This window comes from Coturnix japonica, chromosome 1, assembly GCF_054131305.1.
Source record: "Coturnix japonica strain WE chromosome 1, WE-NBRP24, whole genome shotgun sequence".
In the NCBI taxonomy this organism is placed as follows: Eukaryota; Metazoa; Chordata; class Aves; order Galliformes; family Phasianidae; genus Coturnix; species Coturnix japonica.
In genome coordinates this window covers 58,467,405-58,492,098 of record NC_140663.1, presented here as the reverse complement: position 1 = coordinate 58,492,098, position 24,694 = coordinate 58,467,405, and the positions used below count along the sequence as shown (strand labels likewise).

Below are 24,694 nucleotides of genomic sequence, written 5' to 3'. Positions count from 1 at the left end.
AAAGCAGAAGAAAACATCGGTGACTTTCAAACTGCTCTTATTTTAGTCCCCACAGTGCATTTTTTGCCCTTTAGGGTGAGGTGGGTGGATAGGGTACTTTATCTCATTTGCTCTCTTGAAACCTGTTGGAAGTCCTGGTGAGGTGGCTGCGGGATTTGTGTGCGCACACAGAAGAAGGCCATCTGAATTGTAAATAGCACCTGCTAAATTATTATTAAATGCAGGCTGATGTGGGAGGAGTTCTTGAGAAAGGAAAAGCAGTCAAGTCTTTTAATCAAAGTCATTTGGTCTATTTTAGCATCGTCCCCTCACCGCACACTGCGTGCTTCAGCTCATGTGGATGCTGCAGGGAGTTACCTAAGTCACATCAAGGACAAGAGAAGGCCCCATTAAATCCAGTCACTATCAATTGTGTGAGAGCTTTAAATGTCTCCCTAAAACTATTAAAAGACAGGAAGTGTCAATATTATTTAATGCATTGCCCAGCGTTGATTCAGCTCCCTGCCCAGACACTTACCATGTGCAAGGTCTGTATGAAACTGAGCCCCATGCTCCCTTGGCCCAGGTGTCAGGGTGCTCCATCCTCAGGCACCAGCTCTGGGATGCTGAGGGCATCACTGCTATGGGGCCGGACCAGCAAGCATTGCACTCCTGCAGCCATCCCATCTCCTCACTGGGTCATGGCAAACCTCACACAATCAAGGTCTGAAGCTGTAATTTGTATCACAGGCTGCACTGTCAAATTTGAGCCCTGTAACAAGCCATCCAACTGTTACTCACATTTACTACTATTTCTACTATTGCTGTGGAATAAAGATAATATATATTAAAAAAAAACAGAATATGCCACCAGCACGATTTGCTAATGTCCTTGGGAAATTTAGGGTTGTGTTTTTCTCCCATTAGCTGCACAGGCAGATTTGCAATAAAAATGACTTAGCTGCAGATGCCTTCCTTTCCCATCACCAAGCTGCCAATCAGACTGTAATTTCTTGGTGTCGGACTATGCTGAAAAGCTAACCGAGCTATTCTCCTTATGACACGTCCCCTAAAACCTCAGGCTAGCAAAAATCATTTTGGATGGAAGAAAGAAAATGTCATCCTTCTTTCATAGGGGAAAAAACCATTTTCTCTTACAATTATATATGACCTCTGATAAGGGTGGCAGTGGCAGCAGTGGAGCCCACAGCCCTCCCAGTAGCCACATGTCTACTTCTCCAATCCCCTGGTTTTGGGTAACAGGGTACCCTGTTCCCACAGACAATGTGGCAGGACAGTGAGGGGCTTGTTGTTGATGTGGGAACCAAATCCTAACAAGAACTCATTTCAGTGAGGGCACAGGCAGCCATCTGACGACGATGATGTTGAGTGACTGCTGACCTTGTTTTTAGCATCAGCTGATATCGACTGGAGCTCTGCCAGTTTGCACCAGTTGAAAGTCTGTCTCCTAATGGTAGTGATTATCCTGATTTTTACAGCAGTGCCGAGAAAGCTGAAGCTGCTGCTCTTCAGATCCTAGATTTTAATTTGGGGTTCTTCTGGTGTCATCCTAGGGGACTTTTTGAGATGAAACTCTCTCCTACTTCTGTGTCAATCCTTTTTTCCCCTTTTTATTTTGTATGAAGAGATATTGCTCAAGCACACCACGAAATGAAAGCCATAAAGCTATAAATTACACCCCAGTTAGGTCCACAATATGTTACCAATTACATCTGCTTTATTATTCGCGTCCAGGGGGAAAACATACATCAAGCCAACCCTGCTCTCCAGAAAGGTTGGTTTTGTACTGAAAAGAACACCATGACTCTTCCTAATCTATGGGATTAATCTATGGGAAAACAAACACAGCTCTGGCTTACTCACATACGACATTGGTGCCCAGGATGACAGGTTGAGTGATATTGATGTGACTCTATGAGTTTGCTGTGTGCTCCAGCATTTGTGGCAACCTCATTACCCTGCAGAGAGGAGGGACGAGAGAAAGCACAGGACAGGGAGCTTGGGAACTGCTGTCCAGTAGGTTGGGGTGAGGGTAATTCATTCCAATCGCAGCAAAAAGCATCCAGAGCTGATTGTGCTTTCCTGACTGTGTCACCCAGCTTTGGCAGCATGCACCCATGTTTGTGTTTGCTGGTATGAGTGTATATGTATTTGAGAGTGTATGTGTGTATGTTGATTCCATACCATCTTCAGAAGAACACAGACTAGTAGAGAACAGCCTTATTTTATGGAAGGGAGCTGACAGATTGGTGCTGACAAATCCCTGTGTGAAGGAGCTATCCATGTGCATTACCAAGTTTGTTGTGTTTTTGTCGCTGAAGCATTAATTCAGCTTTTAACTTGTTAAAGTTGCAAACAATTCAAGGTTATGTTTGTGCTTAATAATTCAGCAACAATGCCAGCTCAGCATATTGTCTCTTTCTTCCCTAGTTGTTCTGGTTTACTGAAAAGAAAAACTGGCAACAGACAGAAGAGTTGGTGGTTTTGCCTTTTGTGGTGAACCCGGATGAAGGGGTGATTCTGGAGCGGAGGAAGCGCTCTTCCCGCTGTGCCACTGTGGTTGGGTGGCTCCATGGGGATGGTGAAGATGGCTCATGAGGACCCCATCTTCATCCATGGGCACCCTGTTCATTGCAGGGGAGCTGGACTAGATGGCCCTTAAAGGCCCCTTCCAACTCTTAAGAATTCCACGATTCATTGACAGAGGGCATTCCCTGCAGCCAGGCACTGGCTTCTTCCCTGGGAATCCCTACAGATTTGTGCGGTTCTTGATAACTTAGCACCAGCAGCCCCATCCCTGCCCTGGGAAGGGAGAGCTGGCTGCGAGTCGGGACTTAGACATCCTCTTCTGTGTGGAGCACCTTCTGAATAGGAGCGTTCTCTGTTTTAGTGGTATGTAACCCAGATGTCTCAGTAGGATTGTCTCAATGATGCTTTATTTTGACTTTGATTATGAGGTGCTGGGTTTCTTTTTCCTTTTTTTTTTTTTCTTTTCTTTTTTTTTGTTTTGAATAAAGGTGTAGAAGTTCATTATCTCTTCCAGAGCCAAAGAAGCTCACAGTGAAAGAGGTTCTTTTCTTTTCTTAAAAATGAAATGGACCTGATTCCTCCGCAAGCTAATTTACACCTTGTATTGTTAACAACACTTTCACTTCCAGGGGATCTGCTTTCCAGCGATGCTGTTGTCACTGTGCATAAGAATAGATGAACATAATTTTATAAATCGGAGACAACTGAGAGCGTGTGCTAGAGATCATGTTGTCTAACTCAATCATCAGTGTCTCTGAGCAGAAACAAGCTCTGGACATGATTCCCACACACAGACTTGGCAAGCAACCTGGGACATCATCTGCTGCTTCTGTCCTGGCTCCTCAGCTTTGCCAACGCACCTCCATTTGTCATGGTGTGTCCTCTTCTGGTTCCATCCTGGCTCTCCGCAAGCCGGAAGCTACTTAGTGGCTTTATGGGAGTAAACAGACGTCTTAGGTTAGATCCACCAAGCTGTTTAATACAGAAGGAGCCTGAGGATTTGCGATTTGGCCTCCGTAGGCAGAATACTTTGCAGTATTTTGCATCAGCAAAAGAGATGTAGATATATTCCTGGAGACAATGGGAATAGGAGTCTCCTTAGGCAAAAAATTACATTTTCCTCTTAGGAAAAAAATAACATTTATGTTCCCACTATTAAAAATGGGAAGGGGCAGAGCAAGGGAGCAAAATTTGTTTTTTTGCTAGGTGTTTGCTAGGTTGGTTCAGTTGGGAGTAATGATTGATTTTAGGGCATAATATTTTATTTGTGATGAATACATATACTGGAAGAATTTCATTTTTGTGCATGTGTTGCATCTGAAATCTGTATCCCATTCTCCCTTACTGTCACCGTATAAGAGAAAAAAAAGAAAGCTGGGGAAAGCATATTGACGCTGGATTCACTCTGATATTTTCTTGCAGGTATGGCCTCGCATGTGCAAGTTTTCTCTCCTCACACCCTTCAGTCAAGTGCCTTCTGTAGCGTGAAGAAACTGAAAGTAGAGCCGAGTTCGAACTGGGATATGACTGGGTACGGCACACACAGCAAAGTCTACAGCCAGAGCAAGAGCGTACAGTCCTCCCAAGCAGCCGCCGCAGCCGCCGTCAACGCCTCCCTCCAGATCCCCAATCCAAGCATCCCTTACGAACAGACCATCATCTTCCCAGCAAGCACGGGGCACATCGTGGTGACGTCCGCCAACAGCACTTCTGGTGTGGTGGCAGTGTCTGGGCAAACACTGGGCGGGCCACACAACCTGATGCGTCGCAGCACTGTGAGCCTTCTGGACACCTACCAAAAATGTGGACTTAAGAGAAAGAGTGAGGAGATTGAGAACACGAGCAGCGTGCAGATCATCGAAGAGCATCCACCAATGATTCAGAACAATGCCAGTGGGGCCACTGTAGCCACCGCCACCACCTCCACGGCCACCTCCAAAAACAGTGGCTCCAACAGCGAAGGGGATTACCAGCTGGTGCAACATGAGGTGCTCTGTTCCATGACCAACACGTATGAAGTGTTAGAATTTCTTGGCCGGGGAACCTTTGGACAAGTAGTCAAATGCTGGAAACGTGGCACTAATGAGATTGTGGCCATCAAGATCCTAAAGAACCATCCTTCCTATGCCCGGCAAGGCCAGATTGAAGTGAGCATCCTGGCTCGGCTGAGCACAGAAAGTGCGGATGACTACAACTTTGTCCGTGCATATGAGTGCTTCCAGCACAAGAATCACACGTGTTTGGTCTTTGAAATGTTAGAGCAGAACCTCTATGATTTCCTAAAACAAAACAAATTCAGTCCCTTGCCCCTTAAGTACATTCGACCAATTCTCCAGCAGGTAGCAACTGCCCTAATGAAGTTGAAAAGCTTGGGACTGATTCATGCTGATCTTAAACCAGAGAACATCATGTTGGTAGATCCGTCCCGACAGCCATATAGGGTCAAGGTCATAGACTTTGGATCAGCTAGCCACGTGTCTAAAGCTGTGTGTTCTACCTACCTTCAATCCAGATATTACAGGTAAGACATTGGGTTCAAGTCACGCTACTAGGAGAAGTATTTTACGTACAGGAATTTTCCTTCATTGCTGTAAGTGAATGAGAGTCATTCCTTAATCCTAAATTGGAATGGTTCTTAGAAAGGCTTGGTGGTGGTATGAGAAAATGGTATCATTAACTCTCAGAGTTTACTTGCAGCAAAAACTATTGTCAATTTGTAAATAGCCATAGAATGTTGACTGCAGCAAAAAAACTACTTGCGAGTTACAATTTAGGAAGCCTTTTTGTGTTGTCTGCACTTCCTTCTCTCTGTTTCTGGAAGAGATACTTGATACAGAGAGTTCACATTTTCTTTCCAAGTCAGTGCAAGGAGGTTCCTGGTTTCAGGAAGACCTTAAGCTAAGTAATCTATATGTTGGCTGTATCATCCAGCCTTTGTTGATCAGCGAAACCAGGGATTTTACAAAAACAAGGCTGGCCCATGGGAAAGCAACTATATGGGTGCGGACGATGCTTTGTCAAGGAGTAGTTTCCACACAGGCTGTGAAACTTACTGGAGTCAGTGGGAGGATGCTTGTTGGCTCCCATCAGCTCTGCATCAGGCAGCCTGGCAGGAGTGAGTGCACTTTTCTCTATGTGGGAAGCTGTTGGAAGGGATGAATGAGTATTGTCCGCAGTCTAGGGTTGGACTGAGAACCTGTCAGAGTCTGACGATTCCCATTTATAGTCCTTTTAACTACAGGTATGTCATGTGCTTGGATGGAGTTTCTGAGCTCTGTGTAGGTGCATTCAAAGCAAAATGTGTGAAAGAGCTGTATCTCCTTCGGTCTACAAAACAGCTTCAGCAAGGAAGCCTCTTCTCATAGCCCTGAAAGGTGATCTCCTGCTTGCATTTTGACTACAAGACACAAGCTCTCTCCATAGATGTTCTCCTCAGACCTTCTCTTTGGTATCACTCAGCTTTGTCTGGCATCCTAAGGTCTGAGAAAAGCAGTTCTGCAGTTAGCTCAGCCATGTGTGAGGGAAAATGGAAGGAAAAAAGCATTTGTCTTTTAGAGGAGAACTGAATTTAGAAATGCTCAGGCCTTGTTTTTGTTATTGTAGTTTTGTGTAACAGGAGCAAGAGGGAAAATGTAATCCTTCTTGATGACTGATTTAATGAAAATTCATCCAGGCGTTCTGCACAGCTCCTCAGCTGGGTCACAGAAAAAGCAAGATAGTTGCTCTGTTTGTAAATAGGGCAGAAACCTGTTTCATACATGGAGAGTATTTGGAAAAAAAAATATAGCCTGAGCTGATATCTGACCCTTTTCCTACTTCATAAACATCCCAATGGCAAAGCACTCCGTAGCTTGGAGCTTGGGAAGAGTTAATTTGCAAAGAAACAGGAACTTTGACAATGTAGCACTGCAGCAGCTGATTTTTATCTGCTTGTCCTTTGCTCTGAAGGAGGCCAGGAAAAAATCCCCAACCCTAGTTTGTACCTCCAAAGAGGCTTATTAAATGAAATATTCTACCTGATGACAGTCCCATCCTCTAGGAGAGACATGTTTCTGTGGTAAATATGCTAAAGATTTTAGGGTTGCAATTACCTGGCAGATAAGTAGGAAAAAAAAAAAAAAAAAAAAAAAAAGATAATACAGGCATTTTGTTGTTGAGTTATCTCTGATTCTGCATTAGCAGCTTGGGTCCCAAGCTGAAAGGCAGAAGGGGCAGCCAAAAAGAAATATGTGACAGAAAGCAGAAATGAAAGAGAAAAGTGGTTCATTCTCAGTGACAAACAAGGAATATTTTTGTGGCAGTCTCTGGGGAGGAAAAGGCTTGATAAAATTTGCTTTTTATATTTTCAATGTTACTCCTGCCTGGTCTGAAGTTGCAGCTTCTTGGATAATAAGTTCTGTCTGTCTAATTCCACTCTTTCTGTGCCACGGTTGTTGGGAGGAGGGATGAAGGGGCAGCAACTCAGTGGGGAAAAAGAAAAAAGAAAAAGAAAAAAGTTAAAAAAGGGAAAAGAAAAATCTTGTTGGGATGAATTAGCTCAGCAGGGGGCTGCTGATGAAGCTAAATTCAAGTCATGAGGAAAATTTATATTCTTCATTTTCTGATGGGGAAAAGTATGGCATAAAGAACCGCTCTATTCCAAAGAGAAGGAACTTTCATGCTAGGGGAAACACAGGACTTTATAAAGATTTCATGTGTCTTCCATTTAATTTACACTTGTTTTGCTCGCTAGAGTATGAAAGACAAGGGGATGACTTCCAGAAATGGCACATTTAAGCTGAATGTGAAAGAAAAGCTTCAGGAGAGTAAAACCTCTTAGATTCTAAGCAGGCGTGCCAGAAAAAAGACTTGCACGTTTACTGAAAGACTGGGCAGAACGCTGGGGAATATAACTGACGTTGGTTCTCAGCTGGAGGAGGTGTTTTATTTGGGGCTTTTGTGAGCAATTCCCACATTGTCCCGCATATCCCCACATATTAGTGACAACTTTTGCTTTCCCCGTTGTTGTTTTTTTGACCCTACTCATAAGAATGTGATGGCCAGTCCTTCCAAATCAAGTTCTGTGGGACCCTGACAATTCTCATGGCAGTATAAGACATTTTCTGTTCCTATAAATGATAGGCATACTTCCTTCTCCCAGAGATGGAAGACAGAACTGGCTTTAGATAAACTTTCTGTTCTTTCTTCACCACAGTCTGCGTGGCTCAGTATAAACTAAAACAGTCCCAGGGCTGCTTTCTCTTTTGCCTGCAGATTATACATGAGCCATGTGCTGTTGCCGCCATGTAACGTGCTCTGCAGACAAACTGAGTCCTGCTGCCAGATTTCCTGTGAGCAGAGCAGTGGGGAGACATTGTGTTGCACTGCCAGAGCAGCTTGAGAGCCCTCACTGAGTGCTCCAGCATTGGGAATACTGCTGTCACATCAGGAATACTTTTATCGGGCAAAGCCAGTTCTCTCCAGAAGGATCGTGGTGATGTTGAGATGGCAGGGTAAAACACAAGGTACCAAAAAAGGCCAGCAGAATGTCTTTAGTCAGTGGCATTTCTCTATTTCTCTCCTTTCTCAGAGGATGGGGGTAGATCTACTGCCTGAATTGACACTTGGGAGATCTTCCTCTCTCTTCCTTGACTGTAGAGGACCTGAGATTGGTGGGCTGGGCTGTGCTAACCTCTTCTGGGATCACGCCTACCTGAAAGCTGTGCTTAGGTGAGGTGCCAGGTGCTCCTTGATCTGGGGATCTGCAAAGAGCCTGCAGCTGTATAAATGAAGGACATCACAGCCATTTGCAGACTGAAGATTGCAGCTTGTTGGGGGGTGAAGGCAGTCCCAGGGACTGCACTGAAGGTCCAAACTCCTTCAGAAACATCTGATGAAAGGGAGCAAGCCCAGAGCAGACTGCCTGCCAGGGGTGGGAACCTCTTATTCACCCACATCTGTCATCCCAACACCTGGTGGCCATAGTGTTTTGTTGCCTGTTTCTTTTTGGTTTGCTGCTCAGCTGGAGTCACTACTGTGTTACACCCCATAGATGTTTGCATTTCACTAATTAATGTCATCATCACCCCACAAGATCTAAGTCTTTTAGAATTTGCAGAGTATTACAGACTTAAAATAATGGCTGTCACCCCTGCACTGTTAAAGGCTAAGTGGAGTTTTGGTGCCTTGTTGTCTAGAAGCTGTGGTATGTGGCACGTCTGGCCATGGGTTGAGATGTCTACTATGTAGGTAAGTTACCTTTGATGAAATGTTTGGATAGCAGGGAGTGAAGCTGAGTATCAGTTTGAGAGTTGGTTATCTTTGTTGGTCCCATTTCAGATACTGCAAAATAATATACAAGCATGAAGTGTTATGTACATGTGGCGCTTGAGTTATGTGGATAGTGGGCATGGTAAAGATGGATTGATGACTGTACTAGATGGTCTTAGTGTTTTTTCCCAACCATAATAATTATGTGATGCCATGAAATTGTTAGGCTGTGCAGGTACTGTGCGTGCTTTTCCAGGTGAGCAGTAGAAGAATACAGGGGCCTGGCTGGTTCTGTCCTCTCTGTCCTGCCCCAAATGGACTTCAGGCCATGACAGGTATCGGTCCTCCAGCCCTGGCAAGGTGGCTCCCCAAGCAGCATCATGACCTCCTCCCTGTCTGACTCAGAACACACATAGTTCTGGCTAAAACTGCCCTTCAATGAGGCAGTAGTAATAGCAGGAGGGATAGGTCATGCTCATTAGGTTACTCAGTGAACTGGCATCTGTTAAGTCCTTGTATAACAGTGCTAATGCACTGAAGTTTCAAAATCTTCTGCCATTCTGGACTTGCAAAAACATCTCTATTTTAGGCTTGACTGCTTTTGCAACTGTGGAAGCTTCATTGTTCTGTCAGTCTGCTTCAATCTTACCTGCAGCATTCACTGCTTTACTGACCCTGTTTATCCAGGAGAATAACTAGATGGTTTCAGAGGAAAGTTTCCTCTGGGAACTGGAGTAAAATCGCTGGGTTCCATGCTGTAGAAAATTATTAACTGTAGCATTTGAAGCAGTCCTTCTCTTCTTTCCCAAGAACACTGGAGTTTGGATTTGCTTTTTCAGGACCAAAATTCAACACCGTATTTTTTTGCAAAACCATCACCAGGATTAATTAAATCTCAGTTTCTTTGTATCCAGACCACCAAGACTCAAAGGAAGCAGGCACTCAGCTGAAAGCTTTTGGCTTTGTTCCATCTCTGTGATAGCCATGCCAGGTTGGGTTTTGGTTTTAAAGAAGTGAAGGTAGTTCTTTGCCAAGTTCCTTTGTGTATACATCACCCAGAACTGGGATTGTAAACAGGTGGTGTGCCCATGATGTATCCAGCAGAAGGCATGCGCTGTATATTCCAAAATAATTCCCTTTCTAGAGTCTAATTTAAAACAGAAAAGCCTATCGTTTGGCCTCAACAATCTCTTCCAACCAGAGTGTCCTCAGGGCTTTCTCTGGTGAAACCTTATTTCCCTCGGCTTTTGCTCTGAACAAGCAGCTATAGCTACTCCCCTCCTCTGTCCAAGGCAGCTACCTGCCCCTCTGCCATAAGATGCTACCAGCACTTGACAGGAGGCCGCAGCCCCAGACAGAGTCAGAACGACCACCACATCGTTCATTTATTTATCAAGTTAAAAATTGGGCCCAGCTATGCACCTCCAAGAATATCTGCAACAAGGAGCTGTTTGCAATGACTGCTGCCAGGAGGCTTTTCGAAGCAAAGCAAAGCTGCTGTCTCCTTTGCCAGTGTGCTGAGGAGATGGAGAAGTTTTGTGCTGCTTACTTTTGGGTTATCTGTGTCTGAATAATGAAAAATTCAAAATCTCATTTGAGTGCTGGGCAGCTCCTTTTGTTCCCTTTGCCTTCCCTCAAATTTGCTCCTGTACAGCAAGGACAGGGGAGTGACATCAATGATTGCTCCTGCAGATCTCAGCTTCATCGTGGTGGTGGAGAGGAAGGAACCTGTGTACCCACAGGCACCATTAGTGGAGGACAAGCGGCAGCCAGAAGCAAGTCTGAGGGTTGGAAACATGGGGTTGGCATCAGCTGGATGAAGGCTCAGTTCCTGATGAGTCAAAACCTCTGCCTTACTCCAACACAAGGAGATACCACAGCTCATAGACACAAAGAAATGGTTTGCAAAGTCCCTCTGAGCAGAAATGGAAAAAGAAAAAAGAAGACCAAAAATTAAACAAAAATATTTTTGGCTGCCACAGTCCCCATTAATGGCTGGAGCAGCCAGAGATGCTACGAGCATCCTGAAATCTAGGCTCCAGGACACCTGTTAACCATAGGCTGCCCTTCCCATGCTTTTTCTCTTCTGTTTGTTGTTGCTAGAAAGACTTTCAGCAAGATGAATGTTTGTTTTTGAGAAGCCCTTTGTTTCCAGCTGTTTATCTTTCCCACCTGAAGTTACTATCTGTTAAGTCACAGATTCGGGAGGGAACAGAGTACAGCTTTAGGTGTAGGGATGAGCTCCAGCAGCAGGTGAGCTGCTGAGCAAAACATGGGGAAAAAAAAGGTCAATGCAAATGTACTTCTAAAAGAACGTTTACCCAAGGCTGCTACCGCTGTTCAAACGTGTTGCAGCGCAGTCCCAGGCCTAGGGCTGAACCCTGAGAGCTGCACTTTCTGGCATGGAAACAGCTATATGTGCTTCAAATGCAGCTCCTGGCACTGCCGTCTACTGATCTTTTTTATTAACCCAGCCCTAACCCTGTGCTGATCCCTGCCTTCTCTGTGCTTGCTGCCAGAGGCAATGTGGCCACGAGGGGCTGGGAGGCCCTAGGCTCCGTGCTGGAGGTTGCCCGTGAGTGCTTTGGGAGTTGGGCTGTTTTGTTTTGTTATCGTCTCCTGCTGCTTCGTCTCTCACGTTATCACTGAAACAAGGCTGTCAGAGGATTTCCTGCCTTCTATTTTCTTTTCTTTCAAGCTGTGAAAGCATACCAAGTCCATTTTAGTCTGCAGCGTGGTGAAAGGATGGGAGAAATGAAGGTTACTCTCCTATTTACTGTAGCAGGGCAGGTCTGAAGGAGCTTACAAATGGCCAGCTTGTTTTACTTAGAAAGAGCTATTTACCTAAGAGAAATCAAAACCCTCCTCCTGCAGCGGCTGGCTGTAGCACTTGAGGCTCCATCTGTGTGCCACACAAGGGGCTCGCTGTCTTCTGGTGAAGACACCTGTGCTCAGATTGTGGGCTGGGTATGGTGACAACCGCTGTTGCTGCTGCAGCGATGCTTGTGAGTGACAGTACAGTCAGCAGGGCTAGAGCAGGGATTGTCAGCTGTGTGCATGTATGGCAGAGGTATCCTGTTTGATCTCCGCTCCCCATTGCTTGCTTCTGCAGCTGTGAAGGAGAAAACACCACGGTCCCACCCTGGGGTACAATTCCCTGTGTCTCTCTGTGCTTGTTTCAGTGCCTGTTGAGGCCGGCACGCTGCTGGCTGACAGCAGTGCTGGCTGCTGAGAAGCAGTGAGGTGATGCCCCGTTGGCTTGAGATCAGTGCTCCGAGAGTAAAAATAAGAAGAATTAGTAGCAGAGAGATTCATCATCCACACTTGTGAATCTGAAAAGCAGCATTAGCAACACAGTTTGCACAGGATTTCAGGGATGCTTTGCTCAAGTGCCACATGTTTAAATCCTGTCGAGCTTCTGCTTCCATAACATCTCCCCTGTACATTTGCTCACCGCAGGCGAGAGATTGGAGTGTGCCACAGAGGAAGCTTACTGAGTACAGTATGGCTGTGCAGTCATTAGAGTCACGAGTTTTAGGCCCCTGCACTGTGGGACTGTAAAGCTGATTATACCGAAGAGCATTTTCTGATTTGGAAACTGTTTTTGTGCTCTGCTGCGTATTGGCAATAAGGTTAGGAAAGTGACAGATGATGGCTTCTAAATGAATGAGTCATTACAAGAGGAGAGAAATGACCTGAAGATTCTACATTTGCTAGGGGGCTATGCATTTCCCAGCGTCAGACTCCTCAATGCTGTCATTTCGGTCCCCAAAGCTCATATCTTAACTTGCTGAAGCAGTTGCTGCACTAGTACTTCTACAAGTTCGAATGCAAAGGCTGGTCCTCAGGCAAGGCTTGGGAACTGTCTCATCCAGGTGATGCTGGGGAAAGGCAGCACCTCTCAAGCCCCTGAGAGTTGTTCTCAGCTCAAACAGCACTAGTCTTGTGGCATGGCTTAAGCTGAGTTACAGCCCTGGATGTTACCTCTAGAAGTGGAAAAGTTAAGAAAAGGTCCTTATCCTTTTAGGCCAGGTCATAAAAAGGCTATTCTGTGGTACCTCAAAAGGGAATAAAAGGAGAATAGAGGCATATATATCTATACTTTGAGAGAGCCTTAGCACTGAGAGGAATAAGTAAAAGGTTAGGAGAAAGGAATAAAAGGGAAAATTTAAGTAGGAACCTGGAGAGGGAAATCCTTTTACAGAGGAAGATGACCTAGAATTCACTATTCCCTGTGTAAGGAAACATGTGGGAGAAAATGAGATGAAGCTTCACCTTCCTTGCTGACTGGAGGCTTCAAAACCAGTGACAGATGATTTCCTAACAGGACAGAGTGCTGCTTCTGTGGTAGGCTGGAAAACAAACTGTGAGTTTCTGAGTAGCAGCTTTCCCTCTGCCTTCCCCCTAGTGAAGAACAGAAGCAATCCCAGTTACTGCTTTACTCGCACAGAAACTAGTTATTTTGCGCTGACAGATTTTGCCTTCATTTTGTTCTGACTGTGCTGGATTGTTGCTTGTTGCACGTTCAGGTCCTGTCGCATCTACCTTTGTGTTTGCTGATTTGCATTAGCATTAATCTGTTGTAACAGACTTTTACCTACTTCAAAACTTGTCTCTCATTAAGGGCTCTACTCGGAGGGTGGTGGTTGTGAGGTTTGACCTGGATCTGATTGAAGTGAATCTGGATCAAAAATGCTGTGGTTCAGAGACTTGAGTTAACTCTTATGATTTTGGTTTACTGTTTGCTGACTACTGCAGTTCCTAGCTGATTCCAAGCAGAAGTTCTCAAGCACTAGCACAGTACTGCAGGCCTGATGATATATTGAAAGTCCCGAGAGTTTCTTAGTGCTGTCACTGAGCTTGTAGCTTTGCAGAAGGCTTGGAACAGTTTCTGATAACTTGGGTGATGTACTCAGTGCCCAGACTCAGGAAGCTCACAGCTGATGTGTCAGGGAATTGGGAAGATCATCTGTTCCAGCAGTTGGTGCTCTTGCAGAAGCAACCAAAAGTTAGCAACTTTTTTGGTTACCTTGGTAATAGAATTGTACTGTACAGTGTGGTACTGTAACAAATTGGTGGCTTATGTTTTAACTGGAGGTCTTACAGTGAGATCAGTGGTGCTCATAGTGCTGAACAAAGTCATGTTTTCTCCTTTTTCCCTCTAGTCTGCCATTAGGTGTCTGTAGCCCTTTGCCTTATATAGTGTTCCCACTGAGGTTTGTGTTTACAGCACCTCACACACAAAGATTTTTGTATCTCACACCTCAAATAAAAGGTTAAGGGTGGGTACACTGATACACGTGACTGTCTATATGACATGTGTGGTGCAGAAGGAGAGCTGATGAACTTCTTTGTACACAACATGGTTGGAATTCATGCTTCAACTAGTTGCTTCCATGCAAAGCCGTGCGCTCAAAAGAAAGAGCAGAGTGGTGGGTGTGGAAGTAGGATCTGATGTCTTAGGCAAAATACATGGAGACTTTTTTTTTCTCTAACAAATGTTTTACTTGCCAGTGGGAGGCTGCAAACAGGAGAATCATCCAAGAGGAAAATGGAGTATCTCCCTGACTTTCAAAACAATATTAAGGGGGGCAGATGAAATCTGAAAGATAAACAGATTCAGCTGAGACTAGCTGAATATCCTGGTTACTTTACTGAAACGTTAATGATTAAATACTGCCAGTTGATTTCAGCAGGTGAAAGGAAGTAATGGTGATGGCCTGTATGAAAAAAAGAAAAAGCTAGGAGTTCTCATACACCTAACTGTCAAAAATATAGTTCCTGCTGTTGTTAGCAACTTAAATTAGTGGACTGGATACTGGAGGGTTTGCATGAGTACAAATGAAATGTTGCTGTTCCTGTATAGCTCTTCTAAATACTCATTTGATAACCTATCTCCTCATAGCAGGTATGTGAAGGACCAAGGAAGGGAAAGGTAGAATGGGCTGGAGACCGTGTAGCTATGCTGATATGTGTATGGAGATGTCAGCTTCAAATGGGTTCCTTTGTAAGTGAGGTCAAGATAGAGCTTGATGTGTGAGATACATAATGTGCGAGAGAAGGAAGGACATGTTAACTGGGTTGGAAGATAACATTCTGTCTTTTCAATGGGTTCTTGTTATTGTCACCAATGTTGCTTTTAGGAAAAAAAAAAGAAGGTTGACATTATTTTTTTTTTCTTTATTGTTTAGCTCTTGTTCTCAGCTTTGTTATGGCCACAAAGAGATGATAAAAATGGATTGGCACAAAGTTGGGTTTCCTGTATCGTTTAGAGACAGGTTTAGAGTTGTATTTTTCAGCCTTTAGCACTTTAATAGGATCTGTTCTTCATTTTGAAAATAGCAATAAAGGAGCAAAGAACACAAGAAAACACAATCCTTTTTTTTTTTTTTTTTTAAATGAAATTGTCAGTGTTAGTCTGAACTTTGCCTCTGATCTGTATGAAGTCTCTGAACTTCAGTTGGAAGAAAGCAGATACAAAAGACAGGGAGAATGTCCATGGGCCTGGATACTTCAGAAGGTAATAAAAAGCCCACAGATTCTTACTTGATTTTAATCCGTATATTTATGTCTATAAAAATCCATTGGGAATAAACTTTAAACATTTATGACGGATTGAGAGAACTATCTTTCAGCACCAGTAGCTATGATCTAGCAAAAAAGCCTCTAAACTTAAGCTTCAGTGAATCGCCCGCTTGGCTTCCACAGGCATGGGTAGCATTAAAGCACGATCTGAACTGGTGTTAAGATGAGGAATGACGGTCACAGGCGTAAAGTGTTCCTGTATGGCAACCATAGGAATTGTGCATGCAGAGGGAGATAGCTCAGCTTGTGGAAAAAGGATCATTCTGCTGCATTTGGCAGCAAGGCCTTACAACACAGTTGCCAGCTCTGGACTTCTGTGGTAGGTGTCCTGCTGTGAGGTTCCCGAATGAGCTTGAGCCTTCATCATCAGAGAGGCAAATCTCACCCATAGCTGAGGAAGCGCAGCCGTGCTTGTCCAATTTGTAAGTGGTTGGGGCATTTTCCTAGCAACCTCAATGCCCTTCTCAGGCTCTGAAGGGCAGCCAAAAGTTGGAGAGAAGCAGCAGAAGCAAACCTGGAGAATGAGAGATTGGTTCAGATGAAAGTATTGGATGGCAAAGGCCAGAATTGCTCGCGGCAGCTGATACAGCCACGTGGACTGCTCCTCTCAGCCCAATTCTGCAGTGAGGTCTTACGTGGGATTTGAAGAGATTCGTTTTCAGCTCAAATTCTGTGCTTTTGAGCAGCCCTGGAGCTCTAGCTTCTAGACAAGCTCATAGCTTTTACTTTAGCCTGCAGCTACAGTAAATGATTACTGCCCTCAAAATGGCATTTTAAGTGGTGCAAGAATCCAGTATGCAGCATATAACTCTAGTCCTCAGTGTTGTAAGGGAGATGCCTCAGCAGCCCTGACAGAGCATAAAAAGAGAATGCTGCTTATTTTTCCTGCAGGAAACACCCCTGATTTTTTGTTTCACACAGATCAAATTGAGTGGTGAGTGAAGACCAAGTAGATGGCAGCCCTGCCTATGGCGGGGGTGTTGGAAATAAATGTTCTTTAATGTCACCTCCAACCTAAGCCATTGTATGATGGTGGAGAGCTGGAGGAACAAGGAGGCTTGCAAATGCTGATTGAAGGGAGAGAGGCCGAAGGCATTGTAGAACCATGGTAAGGTGGAAAGGGCAGGCTTTGGACTGTGGCTGTTGCAAGGCCTGATGCTGGTGTGAAACTTTAGGACAAGGCCTTGACTGACCGGGAGCTTAAAGGCTCTGTTGTCCAGCACTGGCCCACAACAGCGTGTAACTAATAATCATGCTGGCCCCCCTTATGTAACTAGGGAATGGCTGACGGTGTTTGTAGGTGGTTACTCAACACCAAGGCGTGTTACATCTAACCAGCTGGGACCAATTACGAAAGCCTCGCTGGCACCAGCAAGCACTTACCTGCTCAGGTTGTGGGACTGAAGCTGAGATGAGTGACTGCTCCATGATGCAGCCTGGTGGCACATGGTACCCAACTGAACCATAGCCACCATGTTGTTTGCTGGCCACCGTTGAGCTGTGGCTCCCTACATTGGGGCTGTCTGTAGCTCCTGTTCCCAGATTTAGGGTGAAGTGTCCCTTGCTGCTATGGTGACAGCACCCATATATCCCCAGGGCCTTCTTGGCTGCCTGATGCGGGAGCCCCCACTCATTGATGTTTAGTCACTACACAAAGATTTCAAGAGTGTGTGAATAAAAACATAAAATGAAGCAAAAAACCAAGCGGCACTGCACAAAAGGGGGGAATAAAACACTGAATCATTGTCCAAAAGGTGCAGCCATTAGAGAATAATAATAGTTTTTGTCTGCAGTGCAGCTGGGACCACAGTTGCAGAAGGAAGGTCCTCGGTGACCTGTGCAATGGCTCTGTTTGTTTAATGTGTGAAAACAAAGAACTGAAGAGCAGACAGGGCCCTTGCAGATACTCAGTGCTGCTGTCTCTGTGCCTCTGTCTGTACCCGCTTTCGGTGTGTGTGTTTTCATGCTCCAAATCAACTAATTGCAGCTACATGCTCTTGGATGCCTTTGGTTTTGCATTTTCTTCTCTGTGCTGGGGTTTTTTTCTCATCGTTGAATTACTGTTTTTTGTAATTTAGAAACTTCAACAAATAACATAAAGTCAAACTGTTAATATTTTATGGTCTGTTTCTGTAACTGTCCTTCAGAAGGAGCTCGTAGTAATGACATTATTCCCACCCCTCCACTCTGACCCCAGTCTTTTTCTATCCATTTAGCAAATACTGCAGCTTGCTCTGTTTTTAATGGGTGGGAATCAATGTGGCTTTTTAAAATTGGATTCTCTCTGCCTGCACAAACAAAATCAATGATGTTATTGAGCATGTGCAGGGCTGTGTGAACAGGAGCGAGCCAGCAGTTTGCTCTGTGAGGAAGGGGCAAGGCTAGTGACTCACACTGGGAGGATCGCTCTTTATTTCTCTGTGATTTTGGTAAGGGCCGATGAGCAGCTCAGCACTTCTTAGAAAGTAGGGTCTAGGGAGCACTTTTCATCAGATGAATAAGATTTTTAAGGTGGTCAGTGAGCTGCTCTACTGCGGGCTAAAACCAGAGTAGTTTGAGTGCCAATAGGAGGTCTGAACATCGCGGCAAAATGAGATTTGATCTGAACTGTTCTTTAGTTTGATATCACTTTAAAATTGGGTTTTCCCTAACTCATTTTGCTCCTGCTGTGACCTGGTCAGAGACCTTTGGTCTCAGAGCTGAGTTTCAGAGGGAGGTATAGCCTTGAGGATGAGTTCTTGCCTTGCCCAAGTGAAGTGTTTGTACGTGAACAAAGGGGATGGGGAATTTGTGCACCCGTGTTTTTCCTTTTGTGGGGGATTGAGTTTGCTGATGCTGAGCTGCCTGGGGAACTCAGAATTGTTCGTGGCCTTGGGAAATGGGGGAAGGGCAGATTACAGATGGATGGATTTTATTTTCTGTACTTCTTCAGGGATAATCTTCAGATTTAATGTGAGCGGGGTTTTATTGTGTGGTGTGGGAGGGATGGAGTCTTCTAGCACGTTCTCTTGGAGACGTCAGCATCATCTGTAAGCCCTGCTTTACAACGCTGCGGTAGATGGTTTAGAAAAGTGTATTAAATAGTAATGTTGAGAATATTTTCAATTAAAACTAGTAGGAGTGTTACAATCCATGAAAGACCTTGTACTCACTGACCTTAAGCCTACCAGCCCCTGCCTAGGGCTGCTTTGGGAGGACAAACAGCATGCATGGGAAGGAAGTTAGAAATTCATTCCTTGTTGAGGCTTGACCTCTATGTGCAAACTACCAGCACAGCGAACGTATTTGTCTTCCAGGAATTAAGCTGATACTACCAGCCCTGTTAGACAGGATGCCAACAGCCTTCCAGCTGTAGCCAGTTTCAGACACCACTGATACAGGTCAGATTCAAACCAGTGACTTTAGTTTTATGTGAAAGACTCCAGAACCTTTTATCAACCTGCAGGGCCATTCAGTCATTTCACATAAATTCACATGCCAACGCTTATTTTGAACACTGCTTTGTTGAAGCACAGCGAGCTCAGTGTTTTGAATGAGAGCAGAATTTTCTGGCTGTATGACAGAATGGGTTTTCTAATGTTCCTGTCAGCTGAGGAGCTCTGGGTCCTGAAAAGGAAGGAATGGAAACAAGGGGACTTTCCTAAAGAAAGACATGTTTGTTCAGTGTCCATGGCCAAACAGGGTTAGCTTTAAGATGCTGTCAGCTTTGAGGATGGTTCATTGGTGAATGGAAAGGAAGAGCTCTGTTTGTGGTGGTTTCATGCCTCTGTAGCCAGGAGGAAAACTTGAGCTGGTATATGGTTCCTGCCTGTGACTTCTGATGGGATGCACATCAGGGATTTTGTCCTGTGACTTTCTGGGTAAATCTTCTGGATTGTTTTTTGTTTGTTTTTGTTGGTTTTTTTTTGACCCACTTTAGTCCTGTTGATTTCTAAGTGCTAAAAATCTCAGTTGCCACTGGATTTCACTCGCATATGACGTGGGCAAGTGTTAGCAAACAAGAAAATTAACCTCCTAGTGTCCCAGTTTGAGTAAGCATTTCTTTACGACCATGATTTAATTACGTGATTGTGACTAGCGTGGACAAATGAGGCAGTTTCAGTATCCTGTAATCGGTACGGCTCATCCATGCATACATTAGTAAGTATGTAGGGAAGCTATAAATAATGCAAGAATTATGTCTCAATACAGCAGTTGGTATATGTATGTATGCACTGATGGACATGATTCTCCACTGTGCAGACACTGTTTTATCCACGCAAGAAGCTTGCTATCATGAAGTATCCTATAAAGAAGTAAAAAATGTCTTTATTGGCCTCTTTTCTTTCCACAAACAACAAAAGTCCCGCTTAATTATTTTCAAATGTTGGCAGCAATGAGTTTTTCTACAATTTGCAGATTGGTGCAAGAAGCTTCCCATGGTTGATATGTGTTCAGCAAAGGGTCCAGTCGAGCACCAATTTACTAATCACTTAACTTCCGTGTGTAATGGGATATTTAATCAATACAGCTTTTATTTTATTTTTCCCCTCCTGTATATGCTGCAGTGATTATTAAGAGTTCTGAAAGAAAATAATATAGATATTTAGTAGTATGTGCCAGGAGAGGCTTTTTGTTCACGTTTAGTGAAGTCCCCATTACAAGTAAGCCGTTTGCTGTGGAGAGGGCTCAGATAACTGTGAAGGCAGGAAGGTTTCCATACGGCTCTATGCACTGTTTCCCTTTCCTAGAGGATCAGCAGCATATTCTGCAGTGTTCTGGGCCTTTTAGGTGTTCACTGAGTAATGGCTTGGAATGTCCAAAGAACTCTGCTGGTTTCTGGGGGCTCCAGCTGCCCCTACCACCCCAGCCTGGTGCCATGGGAATGGGTAGAAAACATCAGTGTAACTACTGGGGATAAAAAAAAAAAAAACAACAACACAGGAGGTTGTTCTTTATTTTGGGGTTTGGTTGTTTTTTGAGATTTTCAGAGTTAATACTGTAAAGGTTTTGGCTAAAGCTCTAGCTATCAGAAACTTAATTAAAACAGAAAGGTAGCGTTTAGATGAGTATACAGCTGAGAATTGAAGGGAAAAAGAGGGTATTGATGACTGAACAAGCCATCAAATAACAAGGGTTATTTGGACTACCTTCAGTGGGTTTAATTTGGATAAGTGATCTGAAGATTCCGTTTGGGTCTGATTGGATCATGGCTTCACTCTGCAATTCCGCTTCTCCAAATTTTTCTGTTAGCAACAAAATACCCCTTCCCACTCTAATTGAAGCCCCTCCGCTCTGTAATTTTGGTGTCAGGCTCTTAACGTAATGTTTTTGGCGGTCGAAAAATCAATCCAATTTTCCTTCCTATAAAGGGCAGTTTTTCCTTAAAAAAAAAAAAAAAGCAAACAAAAAATCCATCCCCCTACTCTTCTCCTGACTGCATGCTTAAACATTCCTCAACATTTTTATTCCTTGCCTTTTTTTTTCCCCCTATTTTTTTCTTATGGCAGAGTAAAAATAATAAGCCGAAGTCTGAAATTAGAATTGTTGCTCTTCGGCTTCCCAAAGCAGAAGGGAAAATAGATTATATACACAGTGAGTTTTAAAAATCAGCCCGCGTGTGGGATCTGTTACACTGAACCTCCTTTCAGAAAAGAACTGGATGGCAGCCTTTAGGAACTGTGTTTACTGTAAGAGAGCCTGAATTTATAGCAAGTAAAGGATGTGGGAAGTACCAGCTCGGTGCTGCTGGGATGACTGCAAAGCAAAAAATTTTCTTATGGAAACAACAAAAAAAGTGGCACAGACAAAACAGGGATTTTCCACCATGAGGATGAGTGACTGGAAATGCTGGAAATCCATTTGTTCTGGGAAGCCGGCTCTCCTGGATAACCTATGGAAAGGGTTAAAAGTCTGAGTGCGAATTGTTGCGGGGAGCCGCCTCCTGTCACGGTGCTGAAGACTCATTTATTGGGAGAGCACTACGCTGCTTACTGTAATTGCAAGAAAATTAAAAGAAAGCAAATTAGCTGGGAGCTTTTCAGAACTCTTCCTCCTTTTGCTGACGTTAATGAGATTTTCCCCATACCAAAGCAGCTTTAATAACTTCCGCCGAGTGGCTTCTGCGAGCCATGGCTTACCAAAGGAAACAAATGCAGTGTGGCAGCGGCTGTGGCAGCACGGGGGCAGGGGTCGCTGGTTGGGGTGTTTTGTTGCAGCCTCTCCAGCCCGTGTGCGGGGCTGTGCCCTGATCTTCTGCCTGTGGGCCCTGCCTGCCCCTGGTCTCCCTTCATAGCCTGCATGCTGGGGTGGCTCTCGTTGGGGTGGCTTTTGTGTGCAGAAGGGTTGCGCTGTAGGGAAGATGTCAGGCTGTGCGTAGGGCTGTATTTATAGCCAAGGCGTTTCCAGGAAGGCGAGCTTCCTACACTGGGGTGGAGATTCGGGCAGAGGGCAACGGTTCAAGTGGGCTCAGCTTCCTCAGCAGGAATTCCTCCGGGAAGCAAGTGCCTGCTGCTTTCCAAGAAACTGGGCTTCTCCACTGCTCGCAGAGGGATGTGTGAAGATGGGAGGGAATGTAGTTCGCCACGCGTTTGGAGGCCCCTCTGTGGGGAAAGACTGAGTTGCAAGCGAGCTGTGTTGCAGGCATCAGCTGCAAGACCCCCTTTGCTCCTCAACCCACCCACACGAAAGCCTGGTCTCTGCTCCAGGGTGGGTGTCAGAGCCATTACTGTTTGGGTCCCCAAACCCTGCTGGGACAAGTGGTGGTGAAGCTGGAGCTCTCCCTTGGCTTAGCTATGGTGCTTTGCTGCAGAGACCTGCAGAAATCCCTTTGCTTCCCCGCATGTTCATAGTGGATGCAAATGTTTGTTTATGGTGGGCATTTCTATAGCTATACACACACAATCCCAATGTATACATACACGAGTGCATGTTGAGTGGGAGTAATATTTTGTAATTTCTAAGGCACTCCTACATGAAGAGACGTGGGTGCCTAAGAAAACATAGCTGAAAGCAAAATCAACATGACCTAGTAAACAACAGCTATCTAGCACATGTGTGCCTACCATAGACCAGATCTTTCCTGCACAGGCTGTGCTTCTCTGGGCCGTGAGGAGTTAGTGCTGCTTGAGCTGAGAGCTCTCTGAAACATCTCACTGAATTCATGCAGATAGTTATTCTGCAAACTTTCTTTTGTATTTAATACCCTGCTGTCCACGTATAGCAAAGCAACATCCAATGTCTGCGAAGCCTGCTTTGTAGGAAACACTGCCCGCTAGGTGTGGTGCAAGCAGGCCTGGTATTTGACTGTACATGCTCCACAGACACCTGCCTGGTGCTGTCCTGTGGGTGATATCACGATTTGCAAGTTGTTAGAAGTTTTAGGAAGTTTCAGAACATTCCCTTCCAATGGTTTCTAAATATTTCATGCCTGTCATCTAAAGCAGTTTCAGTGCTTCAAAACAGCAGGAGAAAAAATTACGCATTGTGTATTTATAATACATGATTGTTGATTTCTGCTGACGTTTATCTTTACTCCAGAGAACTGATAACTTGCTTGTGACTGGGAAGGTAAGTGTCATAACCAGGATAGCCTGTCACAGATGCATATTAACCCTTTCAATTAATTTTCTTAACACTTTTATTGGCTTAACCAATATTCACATGATAAATTAGGCCTATGCTTCTGTCCCCCTTGTTTAAAGGAATGCACAATGAGACTTGCTGTGCTCCAGAAGTCAGCACAGAGATACAAACTGTAGAATCACTCTTCAAGGGTGGCAGCAGAGGTCAAGCTGAAGGTGCAGGGGCACAGGTGGTGATGGCTCTGCATGCATTAGCAATTAGTATGGCCCGGTGGGCAAGGATTTGTACGGCAGAATGGTTGGTGCCAGGAATCTGACACCTGTATTTTTGGCCTTTTAGGGGGCCAGGCTGTTTTGGACTAGATCTTGTTCAGTGGGTAAATATTTGTTAACACTCTGATGGCTGCTCTGCAGTGTGAGTGCGCAACAAGTGGAACAAAAGAGCAGTTTGTCTCAAATGGGCTCAAACTGATGTAGATGAACTAAATCTTGTTACTTCCTTATGTTTTCAGTGAGCCTTACAGTAAGTGCTTTTCAGAGCTCTTCCTTTGAGCAGTCCATTTGGCATCCCTTGCCTAAAGAGTGATGCCCTGGGGAGCCAGGAGGTGCCCCCAAGGACATCTCCTCTCGGTGCACAACCACCCAGAGCATTTTGGTTCCTCCCACACTGTGCAGGAAGAAATTAGAAACACGATGGCTCCTATGTCAGGATGGGCAGCCGGACACAGAGTTGTACCCTGGGGTAGGAAGGAAGCTCATGCCTGCTCTGATCTTTCCCTCAGAGCTCCTTGCACTCAGGTGCAGAGTACCAAGCCAGCCCTCCCTGCCAGCACGCCCACGTGCTTCCTTGTGCTGCTGGAGGCTTGTCTGTAGTAAGAGAGTGTTGCAAAGATCAAAGCAAGAAAACACAGAACACACCGGTACCAGGGAGACGCAGCAAGTGCAAAACTGCCCCTCTTTGCAAGCTGGCAGTAGAGGAGGGATTTCAATAAATGTGGTTTTATTTCATCTCCAGGTTGACCAGCACCAGGCGGTGCATGGTTTAGAACAGAAAAACATAAAAGCAAAATAGAGTAAAGCTGCTTTGGGGGCTGTCTTTGCTTCATAGAGAGCTGCAACCAGCCACTGGAAATGTTTGAGAAGGAAAACGTGGATTATCATCAGCTGAATGATTAAGGGGGTTACTTTTGAGTTAATAAAAACATAAAAAATCACTCTAGTCTCTGAAGTGTGACAGGTTACTAGAATTGTCAGCGCTCTGCTGGAGATGGATTTTCTCCAAATAAGATGAATTTGTAAGTAAAGGAAATGTTAAAGTTTGGCACTTCAAAAAAAAGAGATGTTCTCCAGTCAAATGTTTGTTATCTTTTTCTCCTACTGCTTCAAAACTGGGGGTTTCCATGTCTGAGATTCGGATCTGATCGGTCCCTTCCTTAAACAGTAAAATAGAAGTCTGAACATCTTTTTATAGGAATAAAAGATCAATGGCAGCCTACTGAGATAATTTCTTGGAAAATGTACATCATGGTCAGGTTTTTAAAGTATCTCTCCATCATTTTCTTTTTTAAAGGATGTTGGTAGTTCAGATTCAAAAGGCATCTCCCATTCTTACTGCCTGGCTAGCTCTCCCTTAATGTATATGAATAATATATAACTTAAATATTTTATAAAAAGTGTGAAATACTTTAAATAGAGGGTTTTTTTTTCACCTGAGGCTTCATTTGAGGACTGCCATAGGAAAAAAAAAATCATATGCCATAGTCCTGTGT

At 44.5% G+C, this 24,694-nt stretch overlaps 1 protein-coding gene across 12 annotated transcripts in view; it reads left to right on the top strand.

Annotated features, from left to right (window-relative positions):
• HIPK2 (homeodomain interacting protein kinase 2) overlaps positions 1 to 24,694 on the top strand; it is a 124,074-nt gene that overhangs the window by 34,411 nt on the left and 64,969 nt on the right. For all 12 annotated transcript variants that reach the window (XR_014943901.1, XM_085541243.1, XM_085541218.1 and 9 more), the window contains exon 2: positions 3,952 to 5,050. Coding sequence is in view for 11 of the 12 variants with exons in the window: in XM_085541243.1 (XP_085397369.1) it covers positions 3,952 to 5,050 (1,099 nt within the window). In the remaining variant the exon portion in view is untranslated. The remainder of the gene's footprint in view (positions 1 to 3,951; positions 5,051 to 24,694) is intronic.